Consider the following 16,473-nt stretch of genomic DNA (forward strand, 5'->3'; position numbering starts at 1 on the left):
TCCTGCTCCTTCCCCACAGCCAGCTCTCCTCCCCACCTCTCTGCTGAGCCACAGCGAAGGGAAGTGCTGAAAACCTCACATTCTGCACACCAAAGGGAGGTTAAAACACAGCTCAGAAAGTATTGGAGTCTACTGCTGCAATGTATTCTGAGAGTGCCACTTAACGCAGGCTGATTCTATATTCAATTTATTAACAACTGCCTATTATTGTTATATCTTTAATTGAAAGGGGACAGCTCAGGATTGCTCTGACAGAGTGAAAAAGTAAAAAATTCTGGGTTCACTTGGCTCAAAGCTGCTGGCTGGTGACACTCTGGGAGCTCAGGAAAACACCTATGCAGAGAAACCTGCACCTGTGCCACCCACCAGACTGATCCTGTTTGCTGTGTGAACAGGGTCTGTAGCTCTGCAGAACACACACAACTGTGTGTGGAACTTCCCACAGCTCAGTTTTCCCAGAGAAAAGGGTTTGATCCCTCAGTCCTTCCCTCAGGCCCAGGCTGCAGGGTGGGGATGGAGCAGCACTGACTCCCCTGACCCTAAATGTGTCCCCAAAACCAGGGTTTGGGATGTCAGTGGGACACAGCCCTCTCTCCTCTCCAGGGAATTTGGCACAGCCCCATTATCCTCCTGTTTTGTAGGCAATGGAAGAGAAGATTGACCTTGACAGACTTTATGACAGCCACAAAAATGTCTCAGAATTTGTATTTCTGAGTCTTTTTATCCTCATGTTATATCAGCATAGAAATATCTTCTTTCACTGTTCCTTTTTTTTTGGAATATTCATGCGAGGAGTGGAACTCCTTATGGGGAACTCCTCATGTTTTTGGGGGGTGGAACTAGGTGATCTTTAAGGTCCCTTTCAACCCAAGATTTCTGTGATTCTAAGATAAAAAACAGACCAAGAAAGCAACAGTTTCTCTACTGATGGGGCTGGACTCTTTCATTCCAAAATGACACAGCCAGAGGTAGCCCTGACCACACAACCTCAACTACTATTGCTAAAAAACATAGAAAAAACCTTTTTTCCTCAATGCCCATGCTAAATATTGAATTTTAAAACCAAAAACCTGTGGGAAATACCTGCACCTTAGAGCCACAGTCTGATCCCAATTTACTGCAGCTCTGGTAGCTGAATTGCCATATTTTGGTGTGGTTTAGACCACCTGTCTGCCATGGTGCCATTGCAGAAGGGGAAAAACTGCTCCTTCCAGGAAAGTGAAACTTTTTACTTCAGTTCTAGTGAAATCCCAACTGTCAGCTGAGGCTGAAATGCTGCAGTACAGCTGCCAGCTCCAGCACTTGCAGACAAACCAGGCTGAGGTCACAGTTTTTTGGCTAAGACACAGCACAGAATTATAATAGCAAGTATATTCTGACAGGTCCTAGCTCTCTCTTTGGGGTTGGTTTGTTTAGATGTGTTTCTCTCTCTGTATTTCAAGCCATTGATTCTACAGAAGCATGTCAGTTCATTAACAAATCCTGTCAGCTCTTTCCTTTGGCACTGGGAATGGGTTGTTTCCCTGCTAAATTAATCCAGCTCCAATGTCACTTGCACACCAATCAGTGCTCCCATTCAGGGAGGTCGGGCACAAAAGTAGAGACAATGACTTCTTTTCTTTTAACCAAAAAGAGAAAACAAAACATTGCTGAACTCTGAAGCCTCACAGGAGCTGGTCATACCAGCACTGTGCATGAAGATGGCTGCTGACTGATTTCCAGGGAATTCTGCTGGAGCCTCCTCAGTCCTGGGGAAAAGCTTTCAGAGTGACCTCCAACACATCCTAACCCACCCTGGGTACTGGGTCTCCATGAAGATGTGGAAAATGTGCAAGGGGGACAATCAGAGATGATCTAAACCTCTGGAGACCTCTGGACTCCTAAGGGATCTATAGGATAAGATGGAGGCTTATACCATAGCCTGAGTTGGATTTTGTCTCCTGATAAAATGGAAGAATTTTTACAGAGGGAATAAAAGGCAGCAATGTAACCTCATATATTGCCTTTTTTATACTGCTTTGTTAAGGTTGGGCTATAAACCTGACAAAAAGGAGCATAAAATGATGGGGAAATGAAGGGTGAACCCAGCTCCTCTGAAATATTCCAGCTTTTTCTTTCCATTGCCATGTTCCAGTGGACGCTGCCAGTGGCCCACCAGCCACAACCACTGATGGCACCCTCACTGCTCCCTCTGCAAAGCTGGACAATGAAGTCCTGGCAGAAGGAAACTGTCCAGGACACACCTGGCATGTCCTTGATGTCCTCAGGGACAAAGCCATTCTCCCTCCATACTCACCCTTGTATGCCCTCGACTTATCTCAGCTTTTTATCCTTCTGTGACATCCCCAGCCTCAGGTACCCACAGGAGTCAGCGCTGGGAAAGTTCCCCAGCATCTGTTCACAGTTACATTGCTCTGACATTCATAATTATGACCTTTGTCAGCAGATCATGTAAGCATGAAATTAGCTTTGAAAATCAGTAATTCCGCTGCCTTCACCTGGGTCACTCACATGTTTAAAGTTAAAAGAACACTGAGGAGCTTTGCTGTGTACAGACCTAGCCCTGACAGAGTGCAAAACGTTTCCAGTCACAGACAAACAGCCAGTAGCCACAGACTGTTCCACTCTCCAGCTCAGATTTAATCTTACAGGGGCTCTGTTTCACTGACACAGCCGTGAACTGCTTCCCTCTAAGACCCACATGCTGCAATCAACTTCCAAGGGATTTCTGAGTGCATATATTACTGTCCCTTGCACACCAGCAGAGCATCAGTATTACACATGTAATGCACCCCAGCCCAGCCAGCTGCTCCAAAAAGTGGTTTATTTTGCAGCTGATGGATGCTTTGCTGATTCTGGAAATCTCTCCATATGACAAGTGTTTCTGAAACATTTAAGGTACTACAGAGCTGAAGGTTCTCAAGAGTGCAATCATCTTTTGCAGCTAAATCATGGTAAGGAATGTACTTGCAATGTGAGCTCGCTCGCAGGTTTTCTGCCTGTGACAAATTGAACCCAGCACAAAATAATTTTGGGGTTGCAATTACAAATGGGCAGTGCCTGGAAATTAATCACCAAAGTATTTAATGAATATCCACAGAAGTAATCTCAACAGCTGCAAGCCATCGAGATTTCAAACCCTGGGCTGCCAAGTCAGGTACCAGTAACTCTTCCAGCAGTCACTCAGAACATCTTGCCCAGTACATATGAACACATTCTGATGGGTCTAAATATCAGAAAACACCAAACTGACATTCAGTATTTCCACAGATAACAGATGGTTTCACACGTTACTCCCCACTTGGGGTTGTCTAATGTATCTGAATCGTGTTTTGAAACTTAACTCAAGGTTTGGAAAATCTCTAAGGTTTTCAATAAATGGAGTTTAATGTCAAGACTACTCAAAGCAGCTGTTCCTCCTAATCATGGAAAATCACATCCAGGTTTTTTTTGCATGACCCAATGCAGAAATTATGTAATTTAGGGGTTCCATGCACCTCCACCCCCACCATTCTCCAATGCTTTACATGAAACCACAGAAAGATAACAGCGCACGTCTCAGAGCTTCCTGTGCTGCCACCTTCTACTCCAGACAAGGTGTTTGTGTATCTCTCTCCACTCCTACCTGCAGCAGGTGAGTAATGGCTCAGTGCTTGCATTTGAGCTCCATGTTTCACAGCAATATCAGAAAGAGGGAGCAGCGGCTCATCTGCATCGTTGGAGATTCCCAGGACACAGGGATGGGAATGCTGCTCCCTTCCCCAGGTTTTTGATGAGCTTTTCCCACCTCTGGAGTCCAGAACCCACAGGTCCAGCCTGGCCTGCTGCCATCAGATGTTTGCTCTGCAGAAATGCAGGCTCTTATTTCTCTCCTGGGCATTATTTCCCACTCCATGTCCTTGCAGAGTCCCTGGAAGCAGCAGGATGCTCCTGCCCCATCACCTCCTGTGCCAGTGACAACACCAGCACTACAAACAGAAGAAACAGAAGAAACACAACCACAACTTCCACAGACAATCACAAAGAGCTTGGCACTGTTTTCCTTGGGAAGCACAGCCCAGTCCTGCAGATCAGTGCCTGATGTGATTTACAGAAACAAAAATTGACCTGCACATGCACACGCTGAGAAAACTTCTGTGTGGACTTGCAACACCCAGACCACAATCTCTTAGGAAAGTCAAAGTCAGAAATTGTGAAGAAAAGAGCAAAATGATTTTGCAAGACCCTGACCAATTTTTTCCCGTGGTTTGGGATCTCTGAACTGCCTCGTGTGAGACAAATGCCAAACCAGGCAAGGCTGATTGTTCTATTCCACAATACTGCCTCAAAGCTCCTGCTGAGGTGAGGAACCTCGTGTTGTCAACACCACACACAGCTTTTCCAGAAGGCAAACCTTCAGCTGGACACTCCATCATACTAAAAAAACAATCCCAGTTTACCCCAGCTGAAAAATAATCATTGATAAATGTATTTTTTCAGGACCAGATCTCAACATTTGCAAATCCACGCAGTCACACAGATGCCTGTGGAGGTAATTTATTTCATTTTCCTGTCCTGCTTCTAAAAGAGGTGGAGATTACATCTTACAATCTCCTAAATCTGACTTTATTACAGGTACAACAGAGTTTGGTATGTTCAGCAAAGCCTGTATTAGCAGTTTTATGGTTTTTTAATGTTTTTATATTCTTTTAATCGCTGACATGGAATGTAAATAGTTTCCTCAATTGCTGCATACTTCCCATTCCTGCAGGAAGGCACACCCTTCGACAAAGATTAAGAGAATATAAAGTGAAATCCCTGTTTACTAAAGGAATTAAATTCTCCTCTAGTTACTGGAAAACAGCAACCTGTGCATGGGGGATCTACACACCCTTCAAGGACAGGTTTCCAACAGCTAAGGGGCATTAAAAAAAACACAAAGGAAGCTCAAGATGTCGAATAATAAAGTGAACTGGAATTCATCACAGCTGGGTAATGTTGAGGTTCATCCAAATGACTGGGAATAAAAAGCATCTTGCACAGAGGACTAAAGAGGTGCCCCGTGGTTTTCCATTGATGTTGTCCATCCCCAGCCTCCCCTGGACATTTGCTTTCACAAGCACATTCCTTCCTCCTAACACGTCCAACTGCATCGCTCACGTCCACGCTCTCTCTATTAAACTGAAAAAAATACCTTTGTGGCTTTGATTCCCCAGCAGGGGAACCTGCAGAACTCACAGATCCTTGGGAACTGTTATAAAAGGTTTTCCTTGGATTGAGAGTGATCTTTGGTTTGCCTTTGACAAACAGCATGCAGTTGTCCTGATCTGGATTCCAACCATATATCCTTGAGATTCTCTTAGAGGAAAACAGAACTTGTCTACTTGCAGGGTAGACAAAGACTTTGATGACACCTTCCATTTGCCATGGACTTCCAGAGCAGTGATTTCATTCTTGTATGGTTTTGGTTTTTAACAACTCTGCCCATGGGATCACATCTACAGCAGTCCCTGATCCCTCTCTGAAATCTCATGGACATGAGCAGGATTTGCCAAGAGCACATGGAAAAAGGTGCACACAAACACAGGCTCAAGCCCAGCATTGGTCCTGGGCTGCAGGAGCAGCACAACCATTCCACCATCAGCCCCTTGCCAGCAAACCCAGAGAGCTCCATTCCAGCAGGGATGGACTTGACTCCACCCCTGATGGACACTGCATGGAGCAGCTCCATTTAACATTCCAGCAGGGATTAATCCCCAAGTCTTGACTCTTCACCCCTGATGGACACTGCATGGAGCAGATCATGGGTGCAGACAGCACTAGGAGGGATGACTCCTCCCCAGAAAATTCCAGAGACTGTAGGATATTCCAGATTACTATAAATAAAAGGCCTTACCACAGGAAAGGAGGACAAATCCAAAAGAAATACACAGGAAAACCCTGAGAGGCAACATGTCCATTTTCATCCCCACATAAATGCACACAACCATAGAGATTCTTGCTCTATCAGCAATGCACAAATACCTATAATCCAAACTGGAACAAAACTCTCTTGTTGAGGGACTCTTTATAGGGGACCAGTAGCAAAACTGGCCCCAGGTTAATTTTAAACCATCAATTTTAAAATTATAACCTTCCACCAAGAGTACAAAGTGACCATGCAGCAGGGTACTTACTCATTCCTCTCCAGATCGATGACCAGATGTTTATTTTCAGCTTGAATTACAAACTGAAGCAGTGCTGGGTGGTTCTGAAAAAAGAAAACAGAGTTGGCTGAGTCCAAAGCCAGAGCCCATCATCCTGCACCCTGCTCTGCCAGGGAAATGGACACATCATGGAACCAAAGAAGGTTTGGCTTGGAAGGGCTCTTAAGAACCGTTTAGTTCCCATGGGCAGGGACACCTTCCACCGTCCCTCAGCACCCTCACAGAGAACAATTCCTTCCCAATATACACGATGTATTTCAAATTTTTAAGATGTATTTCAAGCTTTTCATAAGGCATAATTACGTTTCGTCTTAAAAGAAAGAAGTGGTTTGCAGAATTAAGGGCATAGAATATCCTGAGTTGAAAGGGACACATAAGGATTGTCAAGTGCAAAAAATGTGAAATATCAATAAAAATATGGTCAACAGCATTATCAAGTATCTCTGTGACAACAACAGACAAAGTATTTATGCAATACAAGTATTTAAGAGAACTTTCTAAACAAAACACCAGCAACAGAGCTCACAGAAATCCCAGTTGCACTCCAGCATGGATCAGGACATCTGGATTGCATTTTCAAGCACCATCATGACTGCGTGCAATCTTCATACTGCCTTTCCCCTGGTTATAAAACCCCAGTTCTTTTTCATCTCAAGCATCCAAAGGTAAACCAAATAATTTTTGGGCGAGCTGTGAGAGGGGATCTGGAGCAGTGGAGGTCTGAAGACTTGAGGGAAAGGGCAATGCAACCTACACAGGCTCTGGAAACTGCACTCCCAAGGAGAAAGCACAGTTTGCAATATGCTGGCTACTCTTGATCCAAAAGACTCAGCTCACATATATTTTAAAACTGTTTACATTTAACTTACGTTTAATTAAACAAACTCACTGGATTGCGCGACAGCATTTCCTTGTTTGAAATTCCAACAGTAGCTCCATAAATCAGCTGTTCCCCTGTACACTTAAGATGCTTTTCTGGAGATTTGTGTCAGCCAATTGCAACTAGAATAATTTTAGGATTCTGGTGTTTAATTGATTTATTGAGAAATGTGTCTGAATTTGTGATTGCTGTAGCAGAGCCCCAGTGGAACCTCTGTGACAGACAGAGCATCCCCATCCATGGAATGCAGCGATTTTCAAATTGTTTGAAAAATTAGAGATGTTTGTTAAAAAGCAAAATTATTGGGAGGCTGTCATAGACTAAACAAAATTGTTCAAATGAGAAATAGCTGAGAACTCCCCAGTGCTCTGAGGCTTTATTGAGCCCAGGCTGGGAGTGAGATACCATTGCTCTATCCAAAGTGTCCTGCTCGTGAGAATCCAAACGTGCTTTCTCAGCAACAGCATTGAAATTCTGCATCTCTGTGAACTCTGCAGAAACCAGATCCCACTAGAATGCTAAATAAATGCTTCAGACTATCCTTGGCACTCAGCAAACACATGGGAGTCATTTATTGGCATGAATATTTAGAAGCAGTGTTGATTATGACTTCAATATTAGTGCATTGCTTCCAAAACCCGTGAGATCTACAGAATATGGAGTTTTGAGAGAGCAAACCACAATTAATTACAATATAACACAGTAAATAATTAAGATATTGCAGTGGCACAAATGGATTCTTTTCAGATGAAGGCCCTCTTAATATGGAAATGACAACTATGTTTATTCATGAGTTCACAGTGGTACTTATTTGACAGTCAATGGATGTTGGTAAAGTTGCAAAGTTAAAAAAGCAGCTGCAGAATAGAACAGGCTGTTACAAGACAAAATCATCTCTCAGAGAATTCCTAAAGCTGAAACTTCTTCTCATGGAGCACAATAATGGGCCCAGTTATGGATGCTGCATTGCTGTGCACAAGACCCAGGTTCAGAATCTTGCTTCACCATCAATTTTTCTTTCAAACAAATGGCTCATTTCCTTCTTTTCCATCTGCAAGGAGATGAGACTATATTTTTTCTTAGTCTGACTGGAATTCATAAGCACAAATCAGCAAAAATTACCCACTGCACAGGTGTTAGGGTGACTGCAAACAGAAACACTTGAAATTATAAATTTCTAATGGTAAAGAAAAAATGTGTCTCTTTCAGAAAGGGCATTTGAGGTTTGTGCTTTGATTTTTCCTCCTCTTTTTTTAATCCATATTCCTGTGAAATTAATTTAGATTTTTTGTTTGTTAGGGCTTTTTGTTTTTGCACATTTTTGCCACAACCCCCTAGATGTTCATTTTAAATCCCATGGAACACTGTGATACCCTCCCCTTAGAATCAATATTTTCAAACCTGAGTCTCAGGGTGAAATGGAAATGATGATAAATACCGATATTAGGGCACAGCTTTGTATTTTCCACAGAGAATAATCAAAAAAGCACCTTGTGGGGGTACAGAGCCCCCTGCTCAGGATGTTTGAGTGTCACTTGTTCTAAGTCTTCCTTAAGAACCAAAAAAAATCATTTCTATGCTGGTGCCACAAATTATTCCCACACTGATCCCTTTAAAATTATCGACTGTGGAAGCCAAGTGGACCTGATGAGAGTGGCATTATTTAAACCATAATGAAGAAATTTTTTGGGTTCTAGTTTCTTTTCTCCAGAGACTCAAGTTTTCTACTTCTCTCCTAAAACTGCAGTTTGCTCTTTTCCTTTTTGGTAATTTTTTGTTGTGGCATAAGAGAAGATTTCATCAGTACACACAAGCTTTTCCCTGATATCGTAAGAGGCCAAACTTCAGGATGATTGAAGTAGGAATCTCCATAACTTTCCCCTCTTATTTAGAAGATTTGCATCCAAAATCTGCATCAAATTGTATCAAAAAAAACCCCTTAATTTGCTTCTTCCTTGCTTGGAGCTGAGGGGTTTTGGTCTGAATTGACTTTAGAAAAACTCAATATTCTGAAGGAAATTAGTGAAACGTTAAGTCAAGGTCAAGCAAGAATTCTCACTGATTAAGCAGATTAAAAAGAAAATCAGCACTTGATTAACTAGAAGATGAAGGGACAGCAGCCTATTTCTGAGTCAGAAAAGTTTTGCAGTAAAACTACTTTAACTAGTACATGTTTCATAAGTACTGCTCTTTTTTTGCTTTTAAAATCACATTGATCCTCACTGAGAAAGAGAAAAGAAAGGACAGTTTAGGGATTAAGGGCTTCCCCTGTGACCGTGGGGGTGGTGTTTGGAATACTGTCTAATAATAATGATATCTAGCTACCAAATAACCCATTTGTATTCCTGAAGTAGTTGTGGAGAAGATACATTTGGAGATTTGTTCACCTTGGTGGGATGCCCATTCTGAAATCTGAATGCAAAGGATTTGTCACTGAGCAAAATCTTAATTATTGCTGGATCCCCCTTTCCTTTAGGCTGTGATCCCACTGCAGGGCTATGAGCTTTCCCCTACTGGGACTGGGAGAGAAGACTCCAAGTAATTTCTTATTACATTTGAAAAGCAGAAAACTGATGGAATGGAGAGTCCTAACACATCTGTCTTTGCAGCTCCCTCTCTATAAAAATATATGATTTTATTGGATTGAGATGCATGAGTTAGGTCAGCACACACAACTTTAAATAAATTCTAGCAATTATATAATAGAAATAAAGGGAAATATCTACAGATAAGGAAAAGAGTAAAAATGAACTCAAAGCAGCAGCATTAATTCATTTGGAAACAGAAATGCATTTTCAGCTGTGTCCAATGTCTAAATCCACTGTTTGAGGATAGAGATCAGCACAAGAAATAGAACCAAAAGGGGTCATTTTGCTTCTCTGGTTTCCAAGTTTTAAATTATATCCTGACAGGGCCAGACTGAAATAGGCAGGTTTGTTTAATCCAGCAGAGTGGTTTCCAGGCCCTCCAGAGCTGGTATTAACTTGGCTAAAGCCAGCCCTGCAACAGGCTCAGCTTCGCCTGTGCCCAAGGTGACCTTGGCCCATGCCGTGCTGAAAGGGGTAAAAATCAGTCAGACAGAAAGGAAAAAATGATAATTAAGAGGAGAATTATGGCTTGTAATTAGTTGTATGCAACGTGGCTCCTGACATTCCACAGGGAGCTAAATAAAAACCCTCCCCTCACAGGGGGTCACATTTCATAATTACCTGCCTGGCCTTCATTTGAGAACACAGAAACTACATCAAGTCAAACCAGAGTCAGTGACTGGGCAGACAAAGGATTCTACCAAGGGGTCATCTGGGAGCATTTTTTCATCCACAGCTTTAAACTGTGCTAAACCCACAGATGTTTGCTGTCTGAGCAAGGCCCACTTTGGGGAGAGCCCATGTGGAGCAGCGAGTCCAGTTCTGGGGCAGGACATGGACATGGAGCTGCTGGAGAAAGTCCTGAGGAGGCCACAAAGGTGATGAGGGAGATGGAGCCAGGCTGGGAAATCTGGGGATGTTCAGCCTGGAGAAGCTCCAGGGAGAGCTCAGAGCCCTTCCAGGGCCTAAAGGGGCTCCAGGAGAGCTGGAGAGGGGCTGGGGACAAGGGATGGAGGGACAGTATGGGAATCAGAAAAACAGAAACTCCTACAGACACTGAAGGGTTTGGTCTGCAGCCTTGGATTGATGTAAAAATACAATACACAGACATTAAGCAGAAAAATCATAAACTCATATTTCTGTAGTTGTAAGTAAGAATATGCCTGAAGTAAGTGAGGAACTGCACTGATAAGATGGTGAAGGGTTTCTAATGCAGGGGTGGGGTTGTATGGAATAAGCTGAGAGTTCAGAAGTGAGAACAGAAGCAGATGTGTGCCTGTGAGGCAGAAGCCCATTGGACAAAAGTATCCTCAGTGCAGCAGAAGTGAGTAAAGGTGATGGGTCAGAAAAGCAAAATAAACCCTGTGGCAACTGTCCATTGGGTTAGAAAGTTCTAGATTGCCTTGTAACAAAGAACTTGTGCCTGCTCCTGAGCTATGGCAGAATGCTTGCTCCTCTGAAATCTCAGGGCCTCTGAGACTGATGTTTGTCTGAGCAATGAATCGTTCTTAGCCTGAAAATAGCCCCAGCCTTTCATTATTAGTGATGACAATGATAGCACAGGACAGAGGGAATGGCTTCCACTGCCAGAGGGCAGGGATGGATGGGATTTTGGGGAGAAAAATCTTCCCTGTGTGGGTGTGAGGCCCTGGCACAGGTGCCCAGAGCAGCTGGGGCTGCCCCTGGATCCCTGGCAGTGCCCAAGGCCAGGCTGGACACTGGGGCTGGGAGCACCTGGGACAGTGGGAGGTGTCCCTGCCATGGCTGGGGTGGCACTGGATGGGATTTAAGGTCGCTTCCAACCCAAACCTTCCTCTGATTCCATGATCCCATGTACTTTCTCCTATATGCTCTTAAAACCAGAAAATCCAGCACAAAAAATAAAGGTGGTGAGATTGTTATCTCCTAAACACAGCTGTGACCTTTGAGATTTATCAGGTAGTCACATTCCACACACATACAGGCTTTTTTCTTGGATCAGAAGAGTTAACACCAGGAATTAGAAACTGCATAACTGAGGAAAGAGTCCGTTATTTCCAGCAGGGAAAAATTCCATGCCATTTTCTGCTATCTATATGAAAATACCTTTTATTTCCCTCATTTATCATACACTGATGTTCTGCATTAGTGCTAAAAGGTGTATTTACAGTATCAGATCTTTGGGCTGATATTATTCCTCTACTATCTATAAGACACAAAAAGGGAGAAGCTGGGAAATCTATGAGAAATAAAGTCACTCAGGGAATCTTACCATGGAAACTGGAACTCAATCCAACAAATGCAAGCTGTCTACAAAAAATATACATTTAAGATAATTACAACCTGCAACAAATGCTGTAAATTGTATGCAATGCTTTTAAATCCATAAATATTTCCTGGTTTTCTTTTGGCTTCAGTTTAGAAGTGAACACAATGTGCAACGTTTTCTGCAAACACCTCCAAGACTAAGCAATATTTCATGTGCAGGCCATGAAAAGCATAAACATTTAATTCTTATGGTTTTGCAGGTTCCTGAGGGCAGCAAATTCAGCTGTGCTTTGCCTGCACTCAGATGAGAAGGATGTATCCCTGTGGCTGCTTATAATGAGCACCAACTAAGAGAACAGAGCCTTTTGCAGTTGTTTTTTTATTTTCTTTAATGGCTTAGCAAAGACTCCCAAGCCCTTAACAAATTGGCTGACCCAGTCCAATAATGTAGGAAACCAAAGAAGTTACAAGTTTGTCCCCAAGTTTATTTTAAAGTGATTATGTGAAAGCAGAATGATCAGATTTTTGCTTTCTTGCTGGCCGTACAGAGAGATGCAAGATTCCTCTGTCTGGAAGACACAATAGCTAAATTTTGGTTTTTTAAATTTTTTTTTGTCTTCTCTTTCCTTAACTCTGATAGAAAATTGCAACTGCAGCTTGGAGATGGTTTGGCTTTTCCACCCTCTCCTTTTCCTGCTCTCTGCACTGCCATATTATAAATCTATGCAAGATTTTATATATATATATGTATATATAAATTATGTATAAATTTATCTCTTTTTTAAAACCTTCTGCCCCACACGATGTGGCAGAACCCATGGCAGATGAGGTCCTAAATCAACTTTTCTGCTCCATCCCTGGCTTCCTTACAGGAATCATGGAATGATTCAATGGATTTCAGTTGGAAGGAATTTGAAGGAATCTTTAAAGATGACCCAGTCCAATCTCCCTGCAATGAGCAGGAAAACCTTCCACCAGCTGGCAGAAAACCCCACCGTGGAGCTCATGGGATGCAGATAAAATAGGAGCACTTGGGAATGACCCTAATTTGGGAAACTTCATAAGTGAAAAACACTTTCAATTAAAATGAAAAATCTCAGTATTTCTGTGTGCTGCCTCTGCAGCAGTGCCAGTGCCAGCCTCTGCCCATCAGGTTGTCTGGCAGTATCTGCTGAAGGCCCTGTGAATCTCCACATCTGTGTTTAAATTCCCAGCTTCTTGCTCACTGTTGGTGCCCCAGGATCCCTATCCAGAGTTAAACATCCAAGCAAACAACGCTCAAGAAAGAGGAAACCCAGAAGTTCATTGTGCCAGACCAAAATCAATAAAATTACAGAGCTCCAGCTCCCCATTTCCTGCTTTCCATGCAGGAATACAAAGCTAATGACTGCTCCTGGAAAGGGAAAACATGCTTACAACTTAGCTACATCCTTTCTGTGAGCTATTCCTGGTTTACATTTTTTTAAAAATCAAAGGCTAACCAGGCTAAAACATGTTTAAAATGTCATAACACCAAGCAGCAAATATTTTAGGAGCAGATCCAAAATAATTGGTTTGATGTTTGAAAGAAATCTGCACCTTGTCAGGCTGAGTTATGTTGTGAATTTATTCAGTATCAATAAAAAGTCAGGCATAAAACCTGAATTCAGCCTTTACACCATATTTTCATTATCAAGCACTGAGGTTACACTAAAATATATTAAGGTGCATTTAACCAGCTAAAAAGGGATTAGCAGAAAATTTTCAGCTTTATACTTTAAAAAACAAAGTAAATTTTTTTAATTGAATCTAAGCAGTGCAAATAGGGCAGCCTTGGTTTTTACAGCAGCTCTCCAGTTATCCTCTGAACTATGTCAGTTAAAAACAGGTCAAAAATCAGTATTCCCTTTTCAGTACAAACCTTGCAACAAAAAAAATCTTTGAAAGATTTTCAAAAACAAACTCTGAGAGAACAAACATGGGTGAATTATGAAGAGGAGAACTGGTGCTGCCAACACTGTGAAAGAGCTGATGGGGAGTGAGCTCTGGGATCCTCCAGCTCAGGATGTGGGCTGGGAGAGGGATGGAGCTGGAACACAAAGCAGCCAGGGGAGTCAGGGGAGCCTTTTCTGAATCTTTGCAGCAGCCTTGGTGGGGATTTATTGCGCTTCCCTGAGTGCCTGCTGACCTGTGATGAGCCTGCTCTGCATCTGGGGGAGGGGATTCCTTGGGCCACAAAAAAAGGGAAGAAAGGAAAATGCAACAGCATATGGTTTTGACTGAATGGGAATGACTGCACTGAAGTGTGAACTCGATTTCGTAGTAAGAACAAGCAATAAAAATAATAATAAAATACGTGTGCTTTTAGCCAGCCCTCATTTACTGCAGTGAATCCCAAACACAGCATCTCTGTCAAGGGTCATTTCCACAAATCTATCCAAGATCCCCAAATTTGCTCATCCAGGCGCTGATGTGACTCGATGGAGTGCATGACCTCCCATCCAGCCCAGCAGGACCAGCAGCAGGATCTCAGCTTGGAAGCAGGACAAGGGCAACAGAGCTGTTGAATCCCAGCCTGAAGGAAGGGTGTGTTTGCTATCCCATCCCATCCCATCCCATCCCATCCCATCCCATCCCATCCCATCCCATCCCATCCCATCCCATTTTTTCCCTGCCTCAAAAGCAGCCCAGAAGCTGGCCCAGGAATGAAAGAACCTGGAATTGGCTGAAAGGAAAGGCACAGTCATTACCCAGTGTTTACACTGCACGTATGAATCACAACTGTTGCTGTGCTATCAAACAGATGGGAGCAGAAAGCACCTCTTGGTTGGAATCCATTATGTGCTGCTTAAACAATGCTTGGTGCAAGGCTGTGCAAAGAAAACAAACATGCCTGGGCTGGAGAAAATTGTCACAGAACACAAGTTAATAGTGCTGGCAGGCAGGAAGCAATTCACTGGGGCTGGGCTGCCTTAGTTATGGAGCAGAGCTCGCTGCAGACAGTCCTTTGCAATTTGGGTAATTGTGATGGGAGTGAGCAGCTGTTGAGATTTGCCAGTCTGAAATGGACGTGGACTTCTTTGAGGACCGTGCTGTGCAAACGTAGTGGATCCCCTTTGGGTTGCTCCTGTCTGGAAAAGTAAAATCCCTCCTCTTTGTCAGGATACTGGGGGCTGAGACCTCCTTTTACCAGAAGTTTGATTACAACATCACATTTTCCCCATGTGCTCAAAAAGCCAAGGTCAAAGGTCAAGCATAGACCATGTCAAAGGCTTCATCAGCTCGTTACCCAGTGTAATTATATTTTCTGCACCTTACTCCCTTTGTCCCACCATGCTTCCTGAGGGTATTCCCAGCTAATAGCTCTGCATTTTCCCACCCACACATCCACGGTTCCAGAACAGAGCTGGGGCTGAGCAGCCAGCCTGACCCTCCTTGGAAACACCTCTCCTTCCACACGTGGAATTATTGCAGCCATCACTTGTGGGGAGCCCAGGACGTGCTGTGCACTGCAGGGGAGGAGAATTATGGTGGTAATTACTACTAAATTTACAAAGATAAGAAATGGCCTGGCCTCCAGGTGCTATCTGCTCTGTTCCTCTGCCTGGGGTGGGCACAAGCAGGTGAGCCCCAGGTGTCACACAGGGGTTGTGACACAAGGTGTGAGTGTGTCTGCTGGGGGAGCAGCAGAACAGAATGGGATTTCAGGGATAATACAAGATAAAATCCATTCTGAACTGTCAGAGTCATTATCAGAGCCACTCCTTTCACCCCTCAGTATCACCTGCAGCAGTGCCAGGACAGAGGTTTTCCCCATCTTTGGAAGGATTACAAAGCCATGGAAAATCAACCCCAAAATCCCATTCCAAAGGTTCAGCAAACTGCCACAGGGAGAAATAATGAGGAATTCAGTAGGAATTGTGTCCACTGAGACACAAACAGAGGTGGCCACCCATTTCTCTGAACTGGAAGTCAACTCAGAGAGCTTCAAGAAATCCCATAAATTTTCCTATCACTGAAAGAAGATTTCAGATGCTTTTTGTTTCCCGTCAATACAAATCTGGCTGGGCTCAGTGAGTTCTATTGAATGCACATGTATCTCCTTCAAGCCACATTTCATGCTCTCCAAACATCTCTCTCTAAATTAAATCCTTTCATATTCCTTGAAAAGCTCCGTTCTTAATTAGGAAAGAGTTCTGATTTTCCATTTTCATTAATTCATTCGATTTCAAGATTTTGAAGCCAAAGTAATTGCAACTAAGTGAAACTTACTGAAAGGCAAAAAGATACAATCAGTTTCAGACAATGAGAAAATTAAGGATTTTTTTTTGAATGCAAGGGCTGGTCTAAATGTCCTGGCTAAACTGCATTCTCAACAATGCTACAATCTCCAGAGAAGCAATGATAGATGTTTTGCCTCTCTGAATGAACTCGGAGGGTTGGCTAGATTAATGCTTGAATTACTTAATTTATTTGGCTTAATTTATATGCTGTTCTTCCCTTTCAGAGCCAGCCTCTCCCCCCCATCACAGAGTTGCATTGCACCAGGCCTGTGCCAAGATCTGCGAGCTCAGGCTTCCTTCTCCCTGAACAT

General features: G+C 43.1%; 1 protein-coding gene across 1 annotated transcript in view; it reads right to left on the bottom strand.

Moving 5' to 3' along the window:
- The window catches only part of ADAM12 (ADAM metallopeptidase domain 12), a 165,308-nt gene that overhangs the window by 130,171 nt on the left and 18,664 nt on the right, over positions 1-16,473 (bottom strand). Inside the window, 1 exon segment of the mRNA XM_031059893.1 lies at positions 6,156-6,229. Within this exon segment, the coding sequence (XP_030915753.1) occupies positions 6,156-6,229 (74 nt within the window).

The sequence above is a fragment of the Geospiza fortis genome, unplaced genomic scaffold (genome assembly GCF_000277835.1).
Source record: "Geospiza fortis unplaced genomic scaffold, GeoFor_1.0 scaffold452, whole genome shotgun sequence".
In the NCBI taxonomy this organism is placed as follows: domain Eukaryota; kingdom Metazoa; phylum Chordata; class Aves; order Passeriformes; family Thraupidae; genus Geospiza; species Geospiza fortis.